Raw genomic sequence first — 17,543 nt, 5'->3', positions numbered from 1 at the left:
AGTCTATAATCAAAGAGGAAATAGTTTGCCATTTACAGAAGCTTAATGCAATCAAAGCAAGTAACACGGTTTAATGAAAGGAAACTGATATTTTTTGTTCAAGTATGTAACAAGCAGAGTTGATAGAGGGCAACCTGTAGGTGTAGTGTATTTTGGATTTCCAGAAGGCATTTGATAAGGTGCCACAAAAAAGGCTGGTGCACAAGATAAGAGCTCACAGTATTTGGGGAAGTGTGTTAACATAGACTGAAGAATAGTTGCCATAGAGGAAACAGAGTCAGAATGAATAATTGTTTTTTCAGGCAGGAAGGATGCAACTAATGAATTCCCCAAGGATCCATTCCTGGCCTTCAATTATTTTATGGCAAACTGTTATCTAAATGTAGAGAGATTGCAAATAACTAGACTACAGAGGGATCAAATTGTTTTTGTGCATGAAACATAAAAGTTGGCAAAGCAGATGCAGCAAGTAATTAAGATGGCAAATTGGCTTTTATTGGTAGGAGGTGGGAGTTTAGAAATAGAGCTGTGTTGTTACAATTGTACAGAGTGTTGGTGAGACCACACAAGGTATAAGGTTCTGGTCCCCTTATTTAAGAAAGGATATACTAGCATTGCTAGTATGTCCAGAAGAAATATACAGGGCTAATTCCTGGGGTGAGAGGATTGTCCCATCATGAACAGCGAAAAAGGAAAGCTCAGTATTCCTTGGAACTTACGTGAGGGGTGATCTTATTGAAACTGACAAGACCCAAAAGAGGCAGGACAGGGGTATGTTGAGATGTTTCCACCAGTGAGAGACACTTGAATGAGGGGACATTGGTACAAGATAATGGTGGGGGGGGGGGGGGGGGGGAGGTGTATGGATGGAGGAGGTAATTTAAAACCCAAGTGTGTAGGAATTTCTTCTCACACGCGCAGTGGGTAGTGAATCTTTGGAATTCTCTACCCCACAGAGTTCTGGAAGCTTGATTGCAGGAGGTATTTAAATAGATGGGTACACTTTTGAAAAACAGGGCAATTGAAGGATAGGTAAAACTGGCAAAAAAGAGGTTTTGAGGCCTGGGGGGAGATCAGACATGCTGGCACAGGCTTAAGGGGCCAAATGGCCTGCTCCTGCTCCTAGTTTCTTATGTTGTTGGATTATTTAATGTGGCAATACTGAATAAGCTGGATATATTCCATTCCCCATTTTTTTTTTAAACAAGGGATGAGAGGAATGCTTTGCTTTAAGTACTAATAAAGCTGCACTCATCTCTACTCTCTTAATGTAACTTGTGCATTTCCTTTAATACTTATGTGCAATATCCATATCTACTCCAAATATTTGCTCCTAGAACACCAAAAATTATGCTTCAGAATCTCCCTCGTGTAAACTGACAACCTGCTACATCAACCAACTACATCAAACCATATTGCAAATTTCCTAAATCACCAGTGGATTGTTATATTCCTCGTTGAAACTTCGCAATAACATCCAGAGCACAGGAAAATTAGATCATATGACAGAAATAGATCCTTCACTTTAGCACAGGAAAAGCTGATAGTAAAATGGTCTGTCTCCATTTCAGGAAGCCAAACCCTGGACGCAAGTGGCTAGAAGAGGTTGGTGTTGAGAGTGTGGGAGAGAGAGATTAAATTGGAATCAGAATAGTAAGAGGTTCCATTGAGAAGTGTAAACAAAGAGCACTCATGTTCAAAATAAATTTTATGAATACCAACCAACAGACAACCAGAAAATTACAGCTGTTTAATTAATTAAAAAAACTGACTGAGCAACTGAAATTTATAGTGAGAAAGATTTACAACCAAGATAATTTCAGCTTTGGTCTAAAAAGTTTCACTAAGGCATCTTTACAGTTTGATAAACTCTTTCATACTCAAACATCATCCAATTCAATAAAAACTATACAAGAATTCCTTTATCATGGCTTCTAGTACATGAATGCAGCTAACAGTGTAGAAAACCAGCCAAATGCACAGAATGTGGTAAACTGCTATCGTATGCATGTTGCACCTGAGCATTAGTGGTCACCTCGATGAAGAAAGGACAACATGTTTGAATAAAGATTGTCTATTTTTCCATTAATTTAAATTAGTGGCAGAAAACAAAAAAGTTGTGGTTAGAAGCTGGCGATCTTCCTGGTCTGTGTGGTCAGGCCAGGTGATTATTTACACCCATACTTATCAAAGTAAAAACTGCACCCAAGTGAATCTGGCAGTTTTGTGGAAAGACAGATACTTTTTTCCAAAATATAACAGTGATAATACTTCAAGCATATTTCATTAATTTAAGGCACTTTGGATCATACTGAAAGAGATGTGAAAAGTGCTAAATAAATATAAATCCAAAGTAGGAGAAAGATAATACAACAGCCTTTGTGGAGCATTAACTTCAATGAAAGACCTACGGTATATGGATAAAAATGGAATGTAGCAACTTTTACATTCTTTTCAGGATCTGTATCTTTCTCACATTTGTAAGTCTCGAAATTTGCATTTTTTCAGGAATGATCAGAAAATACTGAGCAATTTCTTTAATGTTAAACATGTTAATCACATGCCAAACCATTAAATAGCAACCAACCAAAAGATCCCAACTAGTAAAGCTACAAGCATGTACAATATGCAGCTGAAGCAGCATTATATAAGCAGAGCTATGCAATTCTACAATAGGTAATATGAAAACTCTGTAGTCCAGCCACATCTAGCCAAGACGATTGAGGAAGAGCTGCTACATCAAAAATTGCCAATGACCTGGACTTAATTAAGGGTTGGGATGATAAATAGCAAGTAATATGTTTGCTAGGCCAATATGATTGAGTCCAAACAACTACTCCCTGACAATCATCAGTAGTACCACAGCTAAATTTCCTGTTATCAATATCCTGGCATTGCCGGGTACATGGGGGGAGGGGGCGGGCAAGGATTTTTTTTTGCCAACAAAAGGCAGTTTGGAGGCTGGTTGTTCTATGCCATGTATCTCACCTACTGATTCTCCTAGTCTTTCCAATGTGCATGAAACACAAAGCAGAATGTAATGAAACGTTCTTCACTTGCCTAGATGAGTACAGCTACAGTAACATACAAGAAGCTCAACATCATCCAAGACAAAACGTCTTGTTGGATTGATGTTACATTATATATTAAATATTTCTACCGCCAGTATGCCATGGCTACAGTGGGTAGCATCGACAAGATATGCTGCAACAACTCAACTGTTATAGTTTATTCTAAACTTGCAACCTCTGCTACTGAGAACAAGGGCAGAAGGTACAAAAGGAACACCACCATGTGGAAGTACATCTCTGATTCTTCTTCATTCCTAGGTCAAATCCTGCAAACCTTACCTAACAGCATTCCAGGTGTCTCTTCAACACATGGACTGGTCTTACCCAAGGTACCCAATCCCACAAAAAAAAGTATTTTGGATTATGGACTACACAGATGATACCATGTACATCTATTAGTTAATGCTCTCTAGAGTACAAAATAAACCAGCAGTATTATTTGGAAGACTAACCTGTTCCACCATATTTATCTGCCATGTTGATGTCAATGTCTGATTTAACTCTTAGCATGGTTTGGAGTACATCATCGCTGCCCTTTCCAGCAGCCCACATAAATGCGGTGCGCCCTTCCAAGTCCGGGTCATCTTTCACTGATGGATGATTTAAGAATACTTCGACAGTCTCCTAGGTAAGAAAATAGCTAAAATCATTTCACACAATATGCATTTAATATTTTTATAATCTACCTTTCAACAATCCATCACTATCACCGTTTTGAATTTTTTCAGACAGTATTTACTGGTAATGATTTGCTGTTGCCATTTGCAGTTTGTCCAGACCCATCTTCTTTTGTTTCTTTTCTTCTCCATTTGCCTTTCACCCTTTGATCATTTAATCTCTTGGGCCTTCCACTAACAGTTGCTTGGTTATTTTTTCCTCCCACCTCCATTCTCCCTTTCAATTCTAACCTGTTACATCTCTGGATTTTCTGACATAACTGACAGTAACTGTTTTTCTCTCCAGAAATACTGCTTGTCCTAACAAGCATTTTCAACTTTCATTCCAGATTTCCAGAATCCACAGCATTTTATTTGATGTAGCATTCAGCACATATCCACCTATTTCATTCAAGTCCTAGAAAATCACTGAACCATCTCTAATTATTTTGTCAGAATTTAACATTAAATTGGTGACATAAATCACATGTAAAAACAAAAACCCCTTCAGACAACTCAGGTCTTTCCTTTCATAACACGTAGGAGAGTCACTTAACACAGACTTTCCTCGATGTATTTAACACATGGGTGAAAGATTCTCAAATCCTTGCTACATCTCCTTCTACCCCCCCAAAAAAATTAAAGGAAAATACTGAATATCTTTGTAATCTTACCCTCTGTACCAATTACCTTTCTGGACAAGACCTTCCAAGTCCTTTATTTGAATAAAAATAAAAGTGCATAAATAATTGTATCCCCTTTTTTCTGCCAATTTGACATCTTTAGAAAATATTCCACCGTGGCGACTCACCGTCCAAGCAGGCGAACCAGCTCGACGGTCGGAGCGCGCATCGTCGGAGCAGCGAGGCCCAAGATAGCGCTGGGTCTTTGTCTTCCTCGAGCGACGGGGGAGAACCCGCACACGCGAAAAGACTCTAATGACGTAGCGCATATGTCATTTCCTCTCTCTGAAGGCGGGAACTGTTTCACTTAAAAGGCCCGCGCACAGCAGGAAATAAATCAGTCTTGTTCTACAACTCACAGACTCGTGTCTTTATTTTCGCATCGTGGTAGCAGCCACTACATTGGTGACCCCGATGGTCCAAATGGATTTTGGATACTCACAATGACCGACAATGCAGCAGCCAACGCAGTGGCACTCAAGCTGCCCACCTTTTGGAGGCTTCGGCCCCGCGTGTGGTTCGACCAGGCCGAAGCCCAGTTCCAACTTCACCAGATCACCTCCGACTCCACACAGTACTACCACGTGGTCAGCTCCCTGGACCAGGAGACAGCCGCCCAGGTCGGAGACTTCATCCAGTCTCCTCCGGAGGAAGGCAAGTACCTGGCTTTCAACGACCTTCTCATTCGGACATTCAGCCTCTACCATCGTGAGCGCGCTGCCCGCCTGCTTCATCTTGACTGCCTTGGGGACAGATCTCCATCAGCCCTGATGAACGAGATGCTGGCTTTGGCTGAGGGGCACAAGCCCTGCCTGATGTTCGAGCAGGCCTTCCTCGAACAACTGCCCGACGACATTCACCTGCTGCTGGCTGACGCTGATTTCAGCAACCCACGTGAGGTAGCCGCCCGGGCAGATGTCCTGTGGAGGGCCAAACGCGAGAGCAGTTCGTCTGTCGGCCAAATCGTCACACCGCGTGCCCAACGCCTACCTAAACCAGTCCCAGCAGCCGAGCGACCACACCCCAGAAACACAGACGACAACACTGACGACCAGCTGGGTTTCTACCATCAGAGGTGGGGCGAAGAGGCCCGATGTCGCCCACCCTGCAAGTTTCAGGGAAACGCCAGGGCCAGCTGCGCTGATGGCTACGGCGGCTGGCCACCAACACACCAACACAGCCTCCTATTCGTTTGGGACAAGCAGTCCGGGCGTCGTTTCCTCGTCGATACTGGAGCAGAGTTCTACCCCCAACCGGCCGCGACACTCGTAGCAGGCAACAGGACTCACCCTCAAAACCGCAAACGGCACAACGATATGGACTTTCAGTACCCGGTTCAGTAGCCAATTACAGTTCGACGACAGCCATTTTACTTGGAACTTTATCCTTTCCGCCGTCGCCCAGCCACTCCTGGGAGCCAACTTCCTCCGGGCCCACAGCCTGTTAGTCGACCTGCGAGGGAAATGGCTAGTGCACTCCAGAACCTTCCAAACTTACTCTCTGGCAGAAGCCAGCCTACCAGCCCCACGCCTGGACTCCGTTTCCCTGTCTGGCAACGAGTTCACCAAGCTCCTAGCCGAGTTCCCATCGGTTCTGGCACCTCAGTTCAAGAATTTGATGCCCAAACACGGGGTGCGGCACCACATTACTATGACAGGGCCACCCCTTCACGCCCGAGCACGACGACTACCTCCAGACAAGCTCCGCCTGGCGAAGGAGGAGTTTCGCCACATGGAGGAGCTGGGGATCGTTCGCAGGTCAGACAACCCCTGGGCCTCCCCCTGCACATGGTCCCCAAAGCCACTGGCGGGTGGAGGCCCTGCGGCGATTACTGCAGGCTAAACGACACCACCACCCCAGACTGCTACCCCGTCCCTCATATCCAGGACTTCATAGCAAACCTACACGGGGCCCACATCTTCTTCAAGGTGGACCTTGTCCGGGGGTACCACCAAATCCCCGTCCACCCTGACGATGTCCCCAAAACTGCACTCATCACTCCGTTCGGCCTCTTCGAGTTCCTTCGAATGCCGTTTGGCCTTAAGAATGCCGCGCAGACCTTCCAGCGGCTGATGGACACGGTATGCTGTGACCTGGACTTCGTGTTCATTTACTCAGATGACATCCTCATTGCCAGCCGTAACCGCCAAGAACACCTTTCCCACCTCCGCCAACTGTATTCCCGCCTCAGTGATTGCAGCCTCACTATCAACCCGGCCAAGTGCCAATTCAGGCTCGACTCTATTGATTTCCTCGGCCACAGAATCACCAGCAAGGGAGCAACACCCCTACCCGCCAAGGTAGACGTAATCCGCCATTTTGCCCGTCCTAACACGATCAAAGGCCTGCAGGAGTTAGTTGGGATGGTCAACTTTTACCATCGTTTCATCCCTGCAGCAGCCCATATCATGTGCCCCTTGTTCTCACTGATGTCTGGCAAGGGCAAGGACATCACCTGGGATGACGAAGCCGTGGCTGCCTTCATTAAGGCCAAAGAAGCCCTAGCAGATACTGCGATGCTGGTCCACCTCAGGACAGACGTCCCAACCGCAATCACGGTGGACGCATCCAACACCGCGGTTGGTGGGGTACTGGAACAACTAATCAAAGGCCGTTGGCAACCCTTGGCGTTTTACAGCAGGCACCTTAGGCCACCTGAACTTAAATACAGCGCTTTTGATCGGGAGCTACTAGCGCTGTACCTGGCAATCTGGCTCTTCTGGTACTTTTTAGAAGGCAGGCCTTTCACCGCATTCACTGGCCATAAGCCATTGTCTTTCACCTTCTCTAAAATCTCCAATCCCTGGTCAGCCCGCCAGCAGCGACATTTGTCCTACATTTCCGAGTTCACAACGGATATCTAACATGTCTCTAGAAAGGACAATGTCATTGCTGACGCGCTCTCCATACCGACCATCCACAGCCTGTCCCTGGGTGTAGACTATGAGGCCCTGGCTGACGCACAGCAAGTTGACAACGAGCTGCCCAGCTACAGAACCGCAGTCTCAGGCCTGCAGCTCCAAGATTTCGTAGTTGACCCAGGTCAGCAGACCCTCCTGTGCGACGTCGTAACCGGTCAGCCCCGCCCAATAGTTCCTGCAGACTGGTGGAAACACATTTTCGACTCGGTACACGGGTTGGCACACCCGTCCATCAGATCGACTGTCCGACTAGTCACCAGCAAGTTCGTCTGGCAAGGCCTGCACAAACAGGTCAGTGAGTGGGCCAAGATCTGTCCGCACTGCCAGACATCAAAAATCCAACGACACACCAGGGTCCCACCACAGCAGTTCGAGCCTACCTGTAGAAGGTTCGACCATATTCACGTCGACCTCGTTGGTCCCCTGCCAGTTTCAAGAGGAGCGCAGTACTTTTTTTAACCATCGTGGACCAGTTCACGAGGTGGCCAGAGGCAACCCCTCTCTCAGACATCACAACCGATTCCTGCGCCCCGGCACTGCTCACAACTTGGGTCTCGCACTTTGGTGTTCCGGCCCACATCACTTCAGACAGGGGCACCAAGTTTACCTCCAGCCTATGGTCTGCATTAGCGAACCTGCTAGGAACACAGCTGCACACCACCACGGCCTACCAGCCTCAGTCAAACCGGTTGGTAGAACGTTTCCACCGCCATCTGAAATCAGCCCTGATGGACCATCTGAAAGGTCCTAACTGGGTCAACGAACTTCCTTGGGTTCTGCTCGGCATACGCACTGCCCCCAAGGAGGATCTCCACACTTCATCAGCCGAACTCGTGTATGATGCGCCCCTGGTCGTCCCAGGGGAGTTCATACCCGCCCTTAGGGGGCAAGAGGAACAACCCGCTGCAGTCCTGGGAAGACTGCACGAGAGGCTCAGCAGCTTGGCACCGATGCCCACTTCGCAACATGGTCCATCCCCATCCTGTGAGCCCAAGGAACTATGAGACTGTTAAGTTCATTTTCGTTCGCAGGGGCACACCCCAGGCACCGTTGCAACAGCCATACGAGGGGCCATTCCGGGTCGTCAGAAACAATGGTTCCACCTTTATTTTGGACATTGGGGGCAAGGAGGAAGTCTTCACGACGGACCGCCTCAAACCAGCCCATTTAGACCTACAACAACCAGTCGAGGTCCCAACACTGCAACGCAGAGGCCGACCACCTAAGCAACGGCCAGCACAGCCTGCGAACTTTGGGGACCGTTTCGCCAGTTCTGGGGGGTGTTGTGTGGCGACTCACTGTCCGAGCAGGCGAACCGGCTCGACAGTTGGGGCGCGTGTCATCAGAGCAGTAAGGCCCAAGATGGCACTGGGCCTTCGTCTTCCCCGAGCGACGGGGGAGAACACGCGCGCGCGAAAAGACTCTAATGACATAGCACGTATGTTATTTCCTCTCTCGGAAGGCGGGAACCATTTCACTTAAAAGGCCTGCGCACGGCAGCAAATAAATCAGTTTTGTTCTGCAACTCATAGACTCGTGTCTTTATTTTCGCATCGTGGTAGCAGCCGCTACACCACAGCAATTACCCATTTTTGTGAGAATTTACTATGTTGTAAAATATAAAATGTACAGTGCTGATAGTTCCTGACAAGATTCAACTTTGTACATAAAACAGTACTGATTTAAAGAGCACTTTAATTGCCACAAATGATTCTTGTCATGCAGGTCAGAACTAGTTACAACTTAAGTGTGCAATCATCACTGCAACTTATTCACACTCACCTTCTTACGTTTGTTATTCATAACCACTCTTTAGATCTTCTAAACTTTACTTGCACTTATTAAAGATGGTAATTATCAGCTGTTTATTATCTATTTACTATTATTTATTAATCTAGTACATCTTCCCTGTTCTTGCACATGAGAAACAATTAGCATGAGTACTTCTCAGTTTTCAAGGGAAAAAGCAGGGATATAATCTAATCAAAGGGGAACATGAAGAGATGGAGGAATGAGCGGTGAATACAGGAATATGGGAATAGATACATATGGGAATCAGTAGAAGAAGAAAGGGACAAAGGGAAGGGGAGAAAAGAGGAAATGAAAGACTGGCTCTGAGGTAGCCAGAGACTATTACAGTGGAGATATGGAAGAGAAAGAGGGATGAAGAGAATAGAGAGTAAAATCTGGAAGGAAAAAAAAGAGTATGGGGGGGGTGCACGGTAATGCAGTTGATATAGCTGCTGCCTCACAGCTCTAGAAACTCAGGTTCAATCTTGACCTTGGGTGCCATATGTGTGGAGCTTACATGTTCTCTGTGACTATGCAAGTTCCCTTCAGATGCTCCAGTTTCCACACACATCTCAAAGACATGCAGGTTGATAGGTTAATTGGCCATTGTAGATTGCATCTGCTGGGTAGGTGAGTGGCAGAATCTGCTGGGAATTGATGGGAAAATGTGGAGGATGACAACAGGATTTGTGCAGGATTAGTGTAAATAGGTGCTAAATGGTTGGTGCACACTTGGTGGGTCAAAGGGCTGGTTTCTGTATTGCATGTGGCAAGGGATAATGGTGGCATAAAGGGGCAAGGGGAACAGGCTAAGGCAAAGTCATGGAAGGGGACAGTACAAAGCAGTAGTCAAGAGTGGAGAAAGTCCTGACTAGTTACCAATTTCTACCTCAGGTTGGCTGTTGTCAAATGATTTGTGCCTTGTAGGGTGAGCAGGGTGGTAGGAAAACAGCAGCCATAATTTCAGACACTTTGAAATAAGGCTGAGTTAGAATCCTCAAGCCAAGTTTTATTGTAATTTTTTGTTTTAAATCATATGGGTGGCTGGATTAAAGAAGACTTACTCATATCCATTATGGTGAGGATATCATTCCAGTTTCATGCAGTTGTCAGAGCACTTCTGATATCATTGCTATTCTTTCATTTTCCTTTGTTTTTAGTTTAAAATTCCCCTTTTCTTTTTGATGTTTCTAATCCTTCATGGCCATTTACTTAAATATTCTTTTTACCACGTGACTTTTCAATTTTTTTTAAATTTAGCTAGGTCAAAAACATACTCCAGAAACATTGTTAAATTAGATTGGACAAGGTTGTACAGCAGAAGCTGTAAAAGTAGACAAGGGAATGTGATTGTGTATCTAATGTAGGAACAGGAAATTGTTCCTCTAATACTTCAATAAAAGTAAATCTTTGAACTTATCAAGGACAGGGAGGCAGTTAATGACCACTGCAAGGAATACTTCAGCCTCCTCAACCGTGAAGCTATCCTTCACATGAGTGTTCTTGACTCCATTCCACAGCAGCCTATTTGGTCCAGCCTCGCCACCACTCCTGACAGACAAGTAATTAATGCTAACTCTAAAACAATGAGGCCTTGGGAACAGACAGTATCCCTTCTGAAGTTCTAAAAGCCATTGTGAGAAGCTTTAGTCATAAATTCACAACCTCATTTCCCTCAAAGAATCATAACCATTTTCATGAAAGGAGATAAATCTGAACGTGATGACCACAGACAAATCATAAAACATAAGAACAGTAAAAGGCCCTTCAGCCCACAATGTCTGAGCCAACTATGATACTAATTTAAACTAATCCCATCTGCCTGCATGTGGTTTAATCCATCTATTCCCTGCCTCTTCATATGACTGGCTGAATGCCTCTTAAATGTTGCTATCATACAGTGGCATGCAAAAGTTTGGGCACCCCTAGCCAAAATTTCCTTCACTGTGAATAGTTAAGTGAGTAGAAGATGAACTGATCTCCAAAAGTCATAAAGTTAAAGATGAAACATTCTTTTCAACATTTTAAGCAAGATTAGTGTATTATTTTTGTTTTGCACAATTTTAGAGTGAAAAAAGGAAAGGAGCACAATGCTAAAGTTTGGGCACCCCAATAGATTTGATCTCTCAAATAACTTTTACCAAGGTCTCAGACCTTCATTAGCTTGTTAGGGCTATGGCTCGTTCACAGTCATCGTTAGGAAAGGCCAGGTGATGCAAATTTCAAAGCTTTATAAATACCCTAACTCCTCAAACCTTGTCCCAACAATCAGCAGCCATGGGCTCCTCTAAGCAGCTGCCTAGCACTCTGAAAATTAAGTGATGCCCACAAAGCAGGAGAAGGCTATAAGAAGATAGCAAAGCGTTTTCAGGTAGCCGTTTCCTCAGTTCATTATGTAATTAAGAAATGGCAGTTAATAGGAACGGTGGAGGTCAAGTTGAGGTCTGGAAGACCAAGAAAACTTTCTGTGAGAACTGCTCGTAGGATTGCTAGAAAGGCAAATCAGAACCCCCGTTTGACTGCAAAAGACCTTCAGGAAGATTTAGCAGACTCTGAAGTGGTGGTGCACTGTTCTACTGTGCAGCGACACCTGCACAAATATGATCTTCATGTGTTATGGACTTGGTGAAAGTCCCTTTAAGATAGTGTGTGTGTGTGTGTGTGTGTGCGTGTGCGTGTGCGCGCGCGCGCGGCGTGCTTACGTCAATAGAAGATAAAGGACGTAATGACGTTGTTGAAGAAGAGAGAGGAGAGAGAGGCGAGAGAGAGAGAGAAGAGAGAGAGAGAGAGAGAGAGAGAGACACCAGCCTACTAGTGTTCTCTATTGATGGATGAGAAACAATAACTGTGTCTGCCACAGAAATCCATGTATGGAAATTGGAAGTAATCAGGTGGAGTTCACTTTGTTGCTGACCCGTAGAAGGAAACAGGTATTTGTGTGTGGACGACCACGATTCGGATGCTTTTCGGGGTGAGAAAGTCACTACCGAGTAAACACTGAAGTGTCGTTTGGGTTCCATCGTGGAACATTTGGATTTCGTATGTACTCTCTCTATGTTTTTCTACATCTTATCTTCAGACAACGGTGGTTGTTGAAGAAGCCCTTGCTCATGTTTCACCTTATGGCTTGCGGAACTGAACTTTAAGAACCATTCCTGGACTTGGAGTTTGGGACTTTGCCACACACACACGAAGAGTTTAGTTTTTGGGGTTAATGTTCAAGGTTTAACATTTTTGAGTTTCTAACATACTAACATTTTTACTTCTATCTTTCGTATTATCATAAGTAGTGATTAATAAAATAGTTTTTAACACCGAATCATGACTCGGTGTGTTTCTTTTGTTGCTGGTTCGTGACACATGGAAGAGGCATCAGAAGAAAACCTTTCCTGTGTCCTCACCCCAAAATTCAGCGTCAGAAGTTTGCAAAGGAACATCTAAACAAGGCTGATGCATTTTGGAAACAAGTCCTGTGGACTGATGAAGTTAAAATAGAACTTTTTGGCTATAATGAGCAAAGGTGTGCTTGGAGAAAAAAGGATGCAGAATTTCATGAAAAGAACACCTCTCCAACTGTTATGCACAGGGGTGGATCGATCATGCTTTGGGCTTGTGTTGCAGCCAATGGCACGGGGAACAAATCACTGGTAGAGGGAAGAATGAATTCAATTAAGTACCAGCAAATTCTGGAAGCAAACATCACACCATCTGTAAAAAAGCTCGAGATGAAAACAGGATGGCTTCTACAACACGATAACAATCCTAAACACACCTCAAAATCCACAATGGACTACCTCAAGAGGCACAAGCTGAAGGTTTTGCCATGGCCTTCATAGGAGCCCGACGTAAACATCATCAAAAATCTGTGGATAGACCTCAAAAGAGCAGTGCATGCAAGATGGCCTAAGAATCTCACAGAACTAGAAGCCTTTTGCAAGGAAGAATGGGCAAAAATCCCCCAGACAAGAATTGAAAGACTCTTAGCTGGCTACAGAAAGCGTTTACAAGCTGTGATACTTGCCAAACGGGGTGTTACTAAGTACTGACCATGCAGGGTGCCCAAACTTTTGCTTCAGGCCCTTTTCCTATTTTGTTATTTTGAAACTAAAACATGGAAATAAAAAAGTAATCTTGCTTAAAATATTAAAGAAATGTGTCATCTTTAACTTTATGCCTTTTGGAAATCAGGTCATCTTTTATTCGCTTAGCTATTCACAGTAACAGAAAGTTTGACCAGGTGTGTCCAAACTTTTGCATGCCACTGTATCTGCCTGCACCACCTCCCCTCGCAGCATGTTCCAGGCACCCACCACCCTCTGTAAAAAAATAAAAACCTTGCCTTGCAAATCTCCTTTAAACATCCCCCTCTCGCATCAAATCTATGCCCTCTAGTATTTGAGATTTCCACTCTGGGTAAAGGACTCTATCTACCCTATCTATGCCTCTTATAATTTTATATAGTTCTATCAGGTCACCTCCAACATTTCAGAGAAAACAATCCAAGTTTGTACAGCCTCCCCTTCTATCTAATACTGTCTAATCCAGGCCTCTTCCTGGTGAACCTCTTCTGCACCCTCTCCAAAGCCTCCAATATTCTTCCTGTAATGCGATGACCAGAACTGCACACAATACTCCAAATATGGACTGACCAAAGTTTTATACAGCTGCAACATGACTTCCCAACTTTTATACTCAATGCCCCAACTGACGAAGGCAAGTATGCTTCCTTTGCCACCCCATCTACTTCTGTTGCCACTTCCAGGGAGCTCTGGACTTGCACCCCAAGTTACCTCTATACATCAATGCTCCCAAGAGACCTGCCATTTCTGATGCCTGGACTCTTAACGTCACAATCTACCTTGTTTGACCTTGCACTTCATTGTCTACCTGCAATGAACTTCCCTGTAGCTGTAACACTTTACTCTGTATTCTGTTATTGTTTTTACCCTCAATGCACTGTGTAATGAATTGATCTGTACGAACGGTATGCAAGACAAGTTTTTCACTGTACCTCACTTCAAGTGACAATAATAAACCAATACCAATAACTGTATACTTCCCTCTCACATTGAACCTCCCACAGTGCAACACCTCATATTTGTCCAAGTTAAAGTCCATCTATCTTTTCTCTGCCAATATTTACAACTGATCTATATCCTGCTGTATCCTTTGACAAGCTTCCACACTATCCACAACTCCACCAATTTTTGTGTCATCTGCAAACTTACTGTTCAGCCCATCTACATTTTCATCCAAATCATTTATAATTCACAAACAGAGGTCCCAGCACTGATCCCTGTGGAACATCACTGATCACAGACCTCCAGTCAGAAAAACACCCTTTCACCACTATTCTCTGTCTTCTATGGCCAAGCCAATTTCGAATCCAATCTACCAAGTCTCCGTGGATCCCATGTGACTTAGTCTTCTGAATCAGCCTACCATGAGGGACCTTGTCGAATGCTTTACCATAGTCCATGTAGACAATATCTAGTGCCCTATCCTCAACAATCATCTTCATCACCTCCTCAAAAATTCAACCAAGCTTGTAAGACATGACCTCCTCAACACAAAGCCATGCTGACTATCCCTAATAAGTTTATGCTCTTCAATCTCCTCTCTTGCCTCTCTCAATAATCTGCATTGATCCCATCAGGCCCTGGGGACATCCATATTAATGTTCTTAGAACACCTTCTCCTTCTTGATATCAACATGCCCTAGAACATCAACATACCCCTCCCTGATCTCACTATGCGACATGACCTTCTTTTTGGCAAATACTGATGCAAACTACTCAGCTAGTATCTTACCCACTTGTTTTGGCTCCAGGCATAAATTCCCTCCCTTGTCTTTGAGCAGCTTTATCCTCTCCCTCGGTACCCTCATTTTTAATGTATGTACAAAATGTCTTGGGATTTTCATGAATCCCACTCCCCATGGCCCCTTTTAGTGCTCCTGATTCCCTGTTTAAGTTCTTTTCTGCATCCTTATATTCCTCAAGGGACCCGTCTGATTTCAGCTTCCTAAACCTTACGCATGCTTGCCTTTTGTTTTGACTAAATTCACCAACATCTCTCATCATCCAAAGTTCCTGAACCATGCCATCCTTGTCTTTCTTCCTCACAGGAACTTGTTGGTCATGAAATCTGACCAGCTAGCCTTTAAATAACTCCCAGTGGACTTACCCAATAACAGCTTCTCCCAATCTACTCACTCCAGCTCTTGCATTAGACTGTCGTCATGAGCCTTCCTCCAATTTAGCACTTTTCCTTCCCAAGGTCCAGTCTTATCCTTATCCATAACTATCTGAAACCTTACAGATCACGTTTCCAAAATGCTCTCCCACTGAAACTCCAATCACCTGGCAGGCTCATTTCCCAATACAGGGTATAGTATAGCCCCTTCCCTTTTTGGATTATCAACGCACTGTTTCAAGAAATTCTAACCCACCTAAACCTCTGGCACCAAGTTTTTTTTCCTGTCTGCTACAAGGAAAGTCTTCACTAGGGGTTTTCTCAACTGTCTCCTCCCACAGTGAGGATTCCATCTATCTGGAGGCACAGTGGGCAAGACTGCACAACCATGAGGGAAGAAATAAAAGGAGTAGCATTAAGCCTAACAGGTGTTCTTACTTAAACCTACTAAAGCCTATGACTCCATTATTCATGGGGAATGTGGAGCACCCTCCTCAAATTCGTCTGTCCCCGAAAATTTGTCGTCATTGTACATTTGCTTCATGATGGCATTCAAATCCTGATCATAACCAATGGGTAGACAAAAGAGCCAATCAAAGTGAAGACCAATGTCAGCTAAGGCTGCATCATTGCCCCTACACTTCTTTCAATATTTCTCACTGCAATCCTGGACCTCATCTCAAATGAGCATCCTGCTGGAGTGAAGCTAATCTACAAGAGTAATGGGAAATGGTTCAATTACATCACTTCCATTCCAGAACTAAAGTCAGGAGGTCAACTGCAGTACGCAAGCAGTGTTTGCATTCGTTTATGTTTCGAGGCTGAGCGCCAACCTTTTGTTGACTCTTTTACAGTAGAGTATGAGAGGATGGATCTTATGCACAACTGCAAGACAAAGATCCTCTGCCAACCTGCTTCTGCTGTACAACACTGCCGTTTGATAATAAAAGTTCACAACAAAACCCTGGAAAACACAGCTCACTTGCTTTATATCAGGGGTCATCTCTAAGCGAAGGCAGGTATCAATCGAATCCTCCATCACTCTGAGTGCACTAATGCAGCCTTTGGCAAAATGAGGGGAAATATTTCTGAAAATCAGACCTGGCACAAAACCTGTGGTCTAATAGGCAGCAGACAATATGTTTCTGAGCCTATCGTAGGCACTTCAAGCCACTAGAAAGAGATCACCAATTCTGTCTCTGCAAAATCCATTGGAAGTATAAGCAAACCAATGCCAGCTCCCTCTCCTGGGCCAATATCCCCAGCGTGACACGCAAATTACACTCAGTCAGCTTGGGTCAGCCACAACATTCACATGACCAACATCAGAATCCTGAAACAGACCCTCTATTTCAAGTGCAGTCATGGAAAGACAGGAAGAGGAAAAGATCCACTGGAGTGCTCAAAACTTCTTTGACAAAAAAAGCAACATCTCCACTAAGTTCTGGGAATCCTTGGCCCCTCATCGCTCAATGCGGTATTGAGAATCTCGAGTCCATGCACTGACAGTACATGGAAGCCCAGCCTTAATGGTGGAAGGAGTGCGCTACCTCACCCACCTAAGCTGTCAGGCACTTAGTGCCGCATCTGTGGAAGATCTGTAGTTCTCACATCAGCTTCATTAGGCATCTCAGAACTTACAGAACGGGGATGAAAACAAGTCATGCTCAATCCTAAGAAGACTGGAGTGAGATTAAGGAATATTTAGATGCTATATAAGGCATCACGAAGTTTAATCAAGAAAACAAACAATATATTGAATTAAGATGTAGTCAAATTAGTAGAGCACAAACTGACATACTAAAATTGCATAGTGCCCTTGTTAGATTGTGCCTTGAATATAAAAGTACAATTTTGAAAACTACAACCAAAGGGTTAAAGCCCTGAAAGTATGCAGTAAAAAGTTATAAAGTCTGGAATCAGAGAAATTAATTAGAATAAAACATTAGTAGAATAAACATTGCAAGCTGAAGGCTAGAAACTTGATAAATATATATGCCCACCTTTCCGATATCCCAACAGTTCTATCAGACAACTGTTCATCTTTAAGGTATGTGCTTAATTTTGCCTGGAAAATATCTAATGACTTGGATCCTGTGTTTAAACATGCGTGAAAACGCCAATATTTTCCCAAGTAAGTTTCAGCAACTTCAGGAACTTCAATGCAAAGACATGTAAATGCAATAGCTCCAAAGCAGCATTAAGTGGTTTATCATTCTTTTGAAA

General features: G+C 44.2%; 1 protein-coding gene across 9 annotated transcripts in view; it reads right to left on the bottom strand.

Annotated features, from left to right (window-relative positions):
- Window positions 1-17,543, bottom strand: part of invs (inversin) — a 356,685-nt gene that overhangs the window by 238,877 nt on the left and 100,265 nt on the right. For all 9 annotated transcript variants that reach the window (XR_007956423.1, XM_052016840.1, XM_052016843.1 and 6 more), the window contains one exon: window positions 3,524-3,695. Coding sequence is in view for 8 of the 9 variants with exons in the window: in XM_052016840.1 (XP_051872800.1) it covers window positions 3,524-3,695 (172 nt within the window). In the remaining variant the exon portion in view is untranslated. The remainder of the gene's footprint in view (window positions 1-3,523; window positions 3,696-17,543) is intronic.

Source organism: Pristis pectinata, chromosome 5 (genome assembly GCF_009764475.1).
Source record: "Pristis pectinata isolate sPriPec2 chromosome 5, sPriPec2.1.pri, whole genome shotgun sequence".
In the NCBI taxonomy this organism is placed as follows: Eukaryota; Metazoa; Chordata; class Chondrichthyes; order Rhinopristiformes; family Pristidae; genus Pristis; species Pristis pectinata.
The sequence above is the reverse complement of the archived record's forward strand: the minus strand, read 5'-3'. Positions and strand labels throughout refer to the sequence as shown.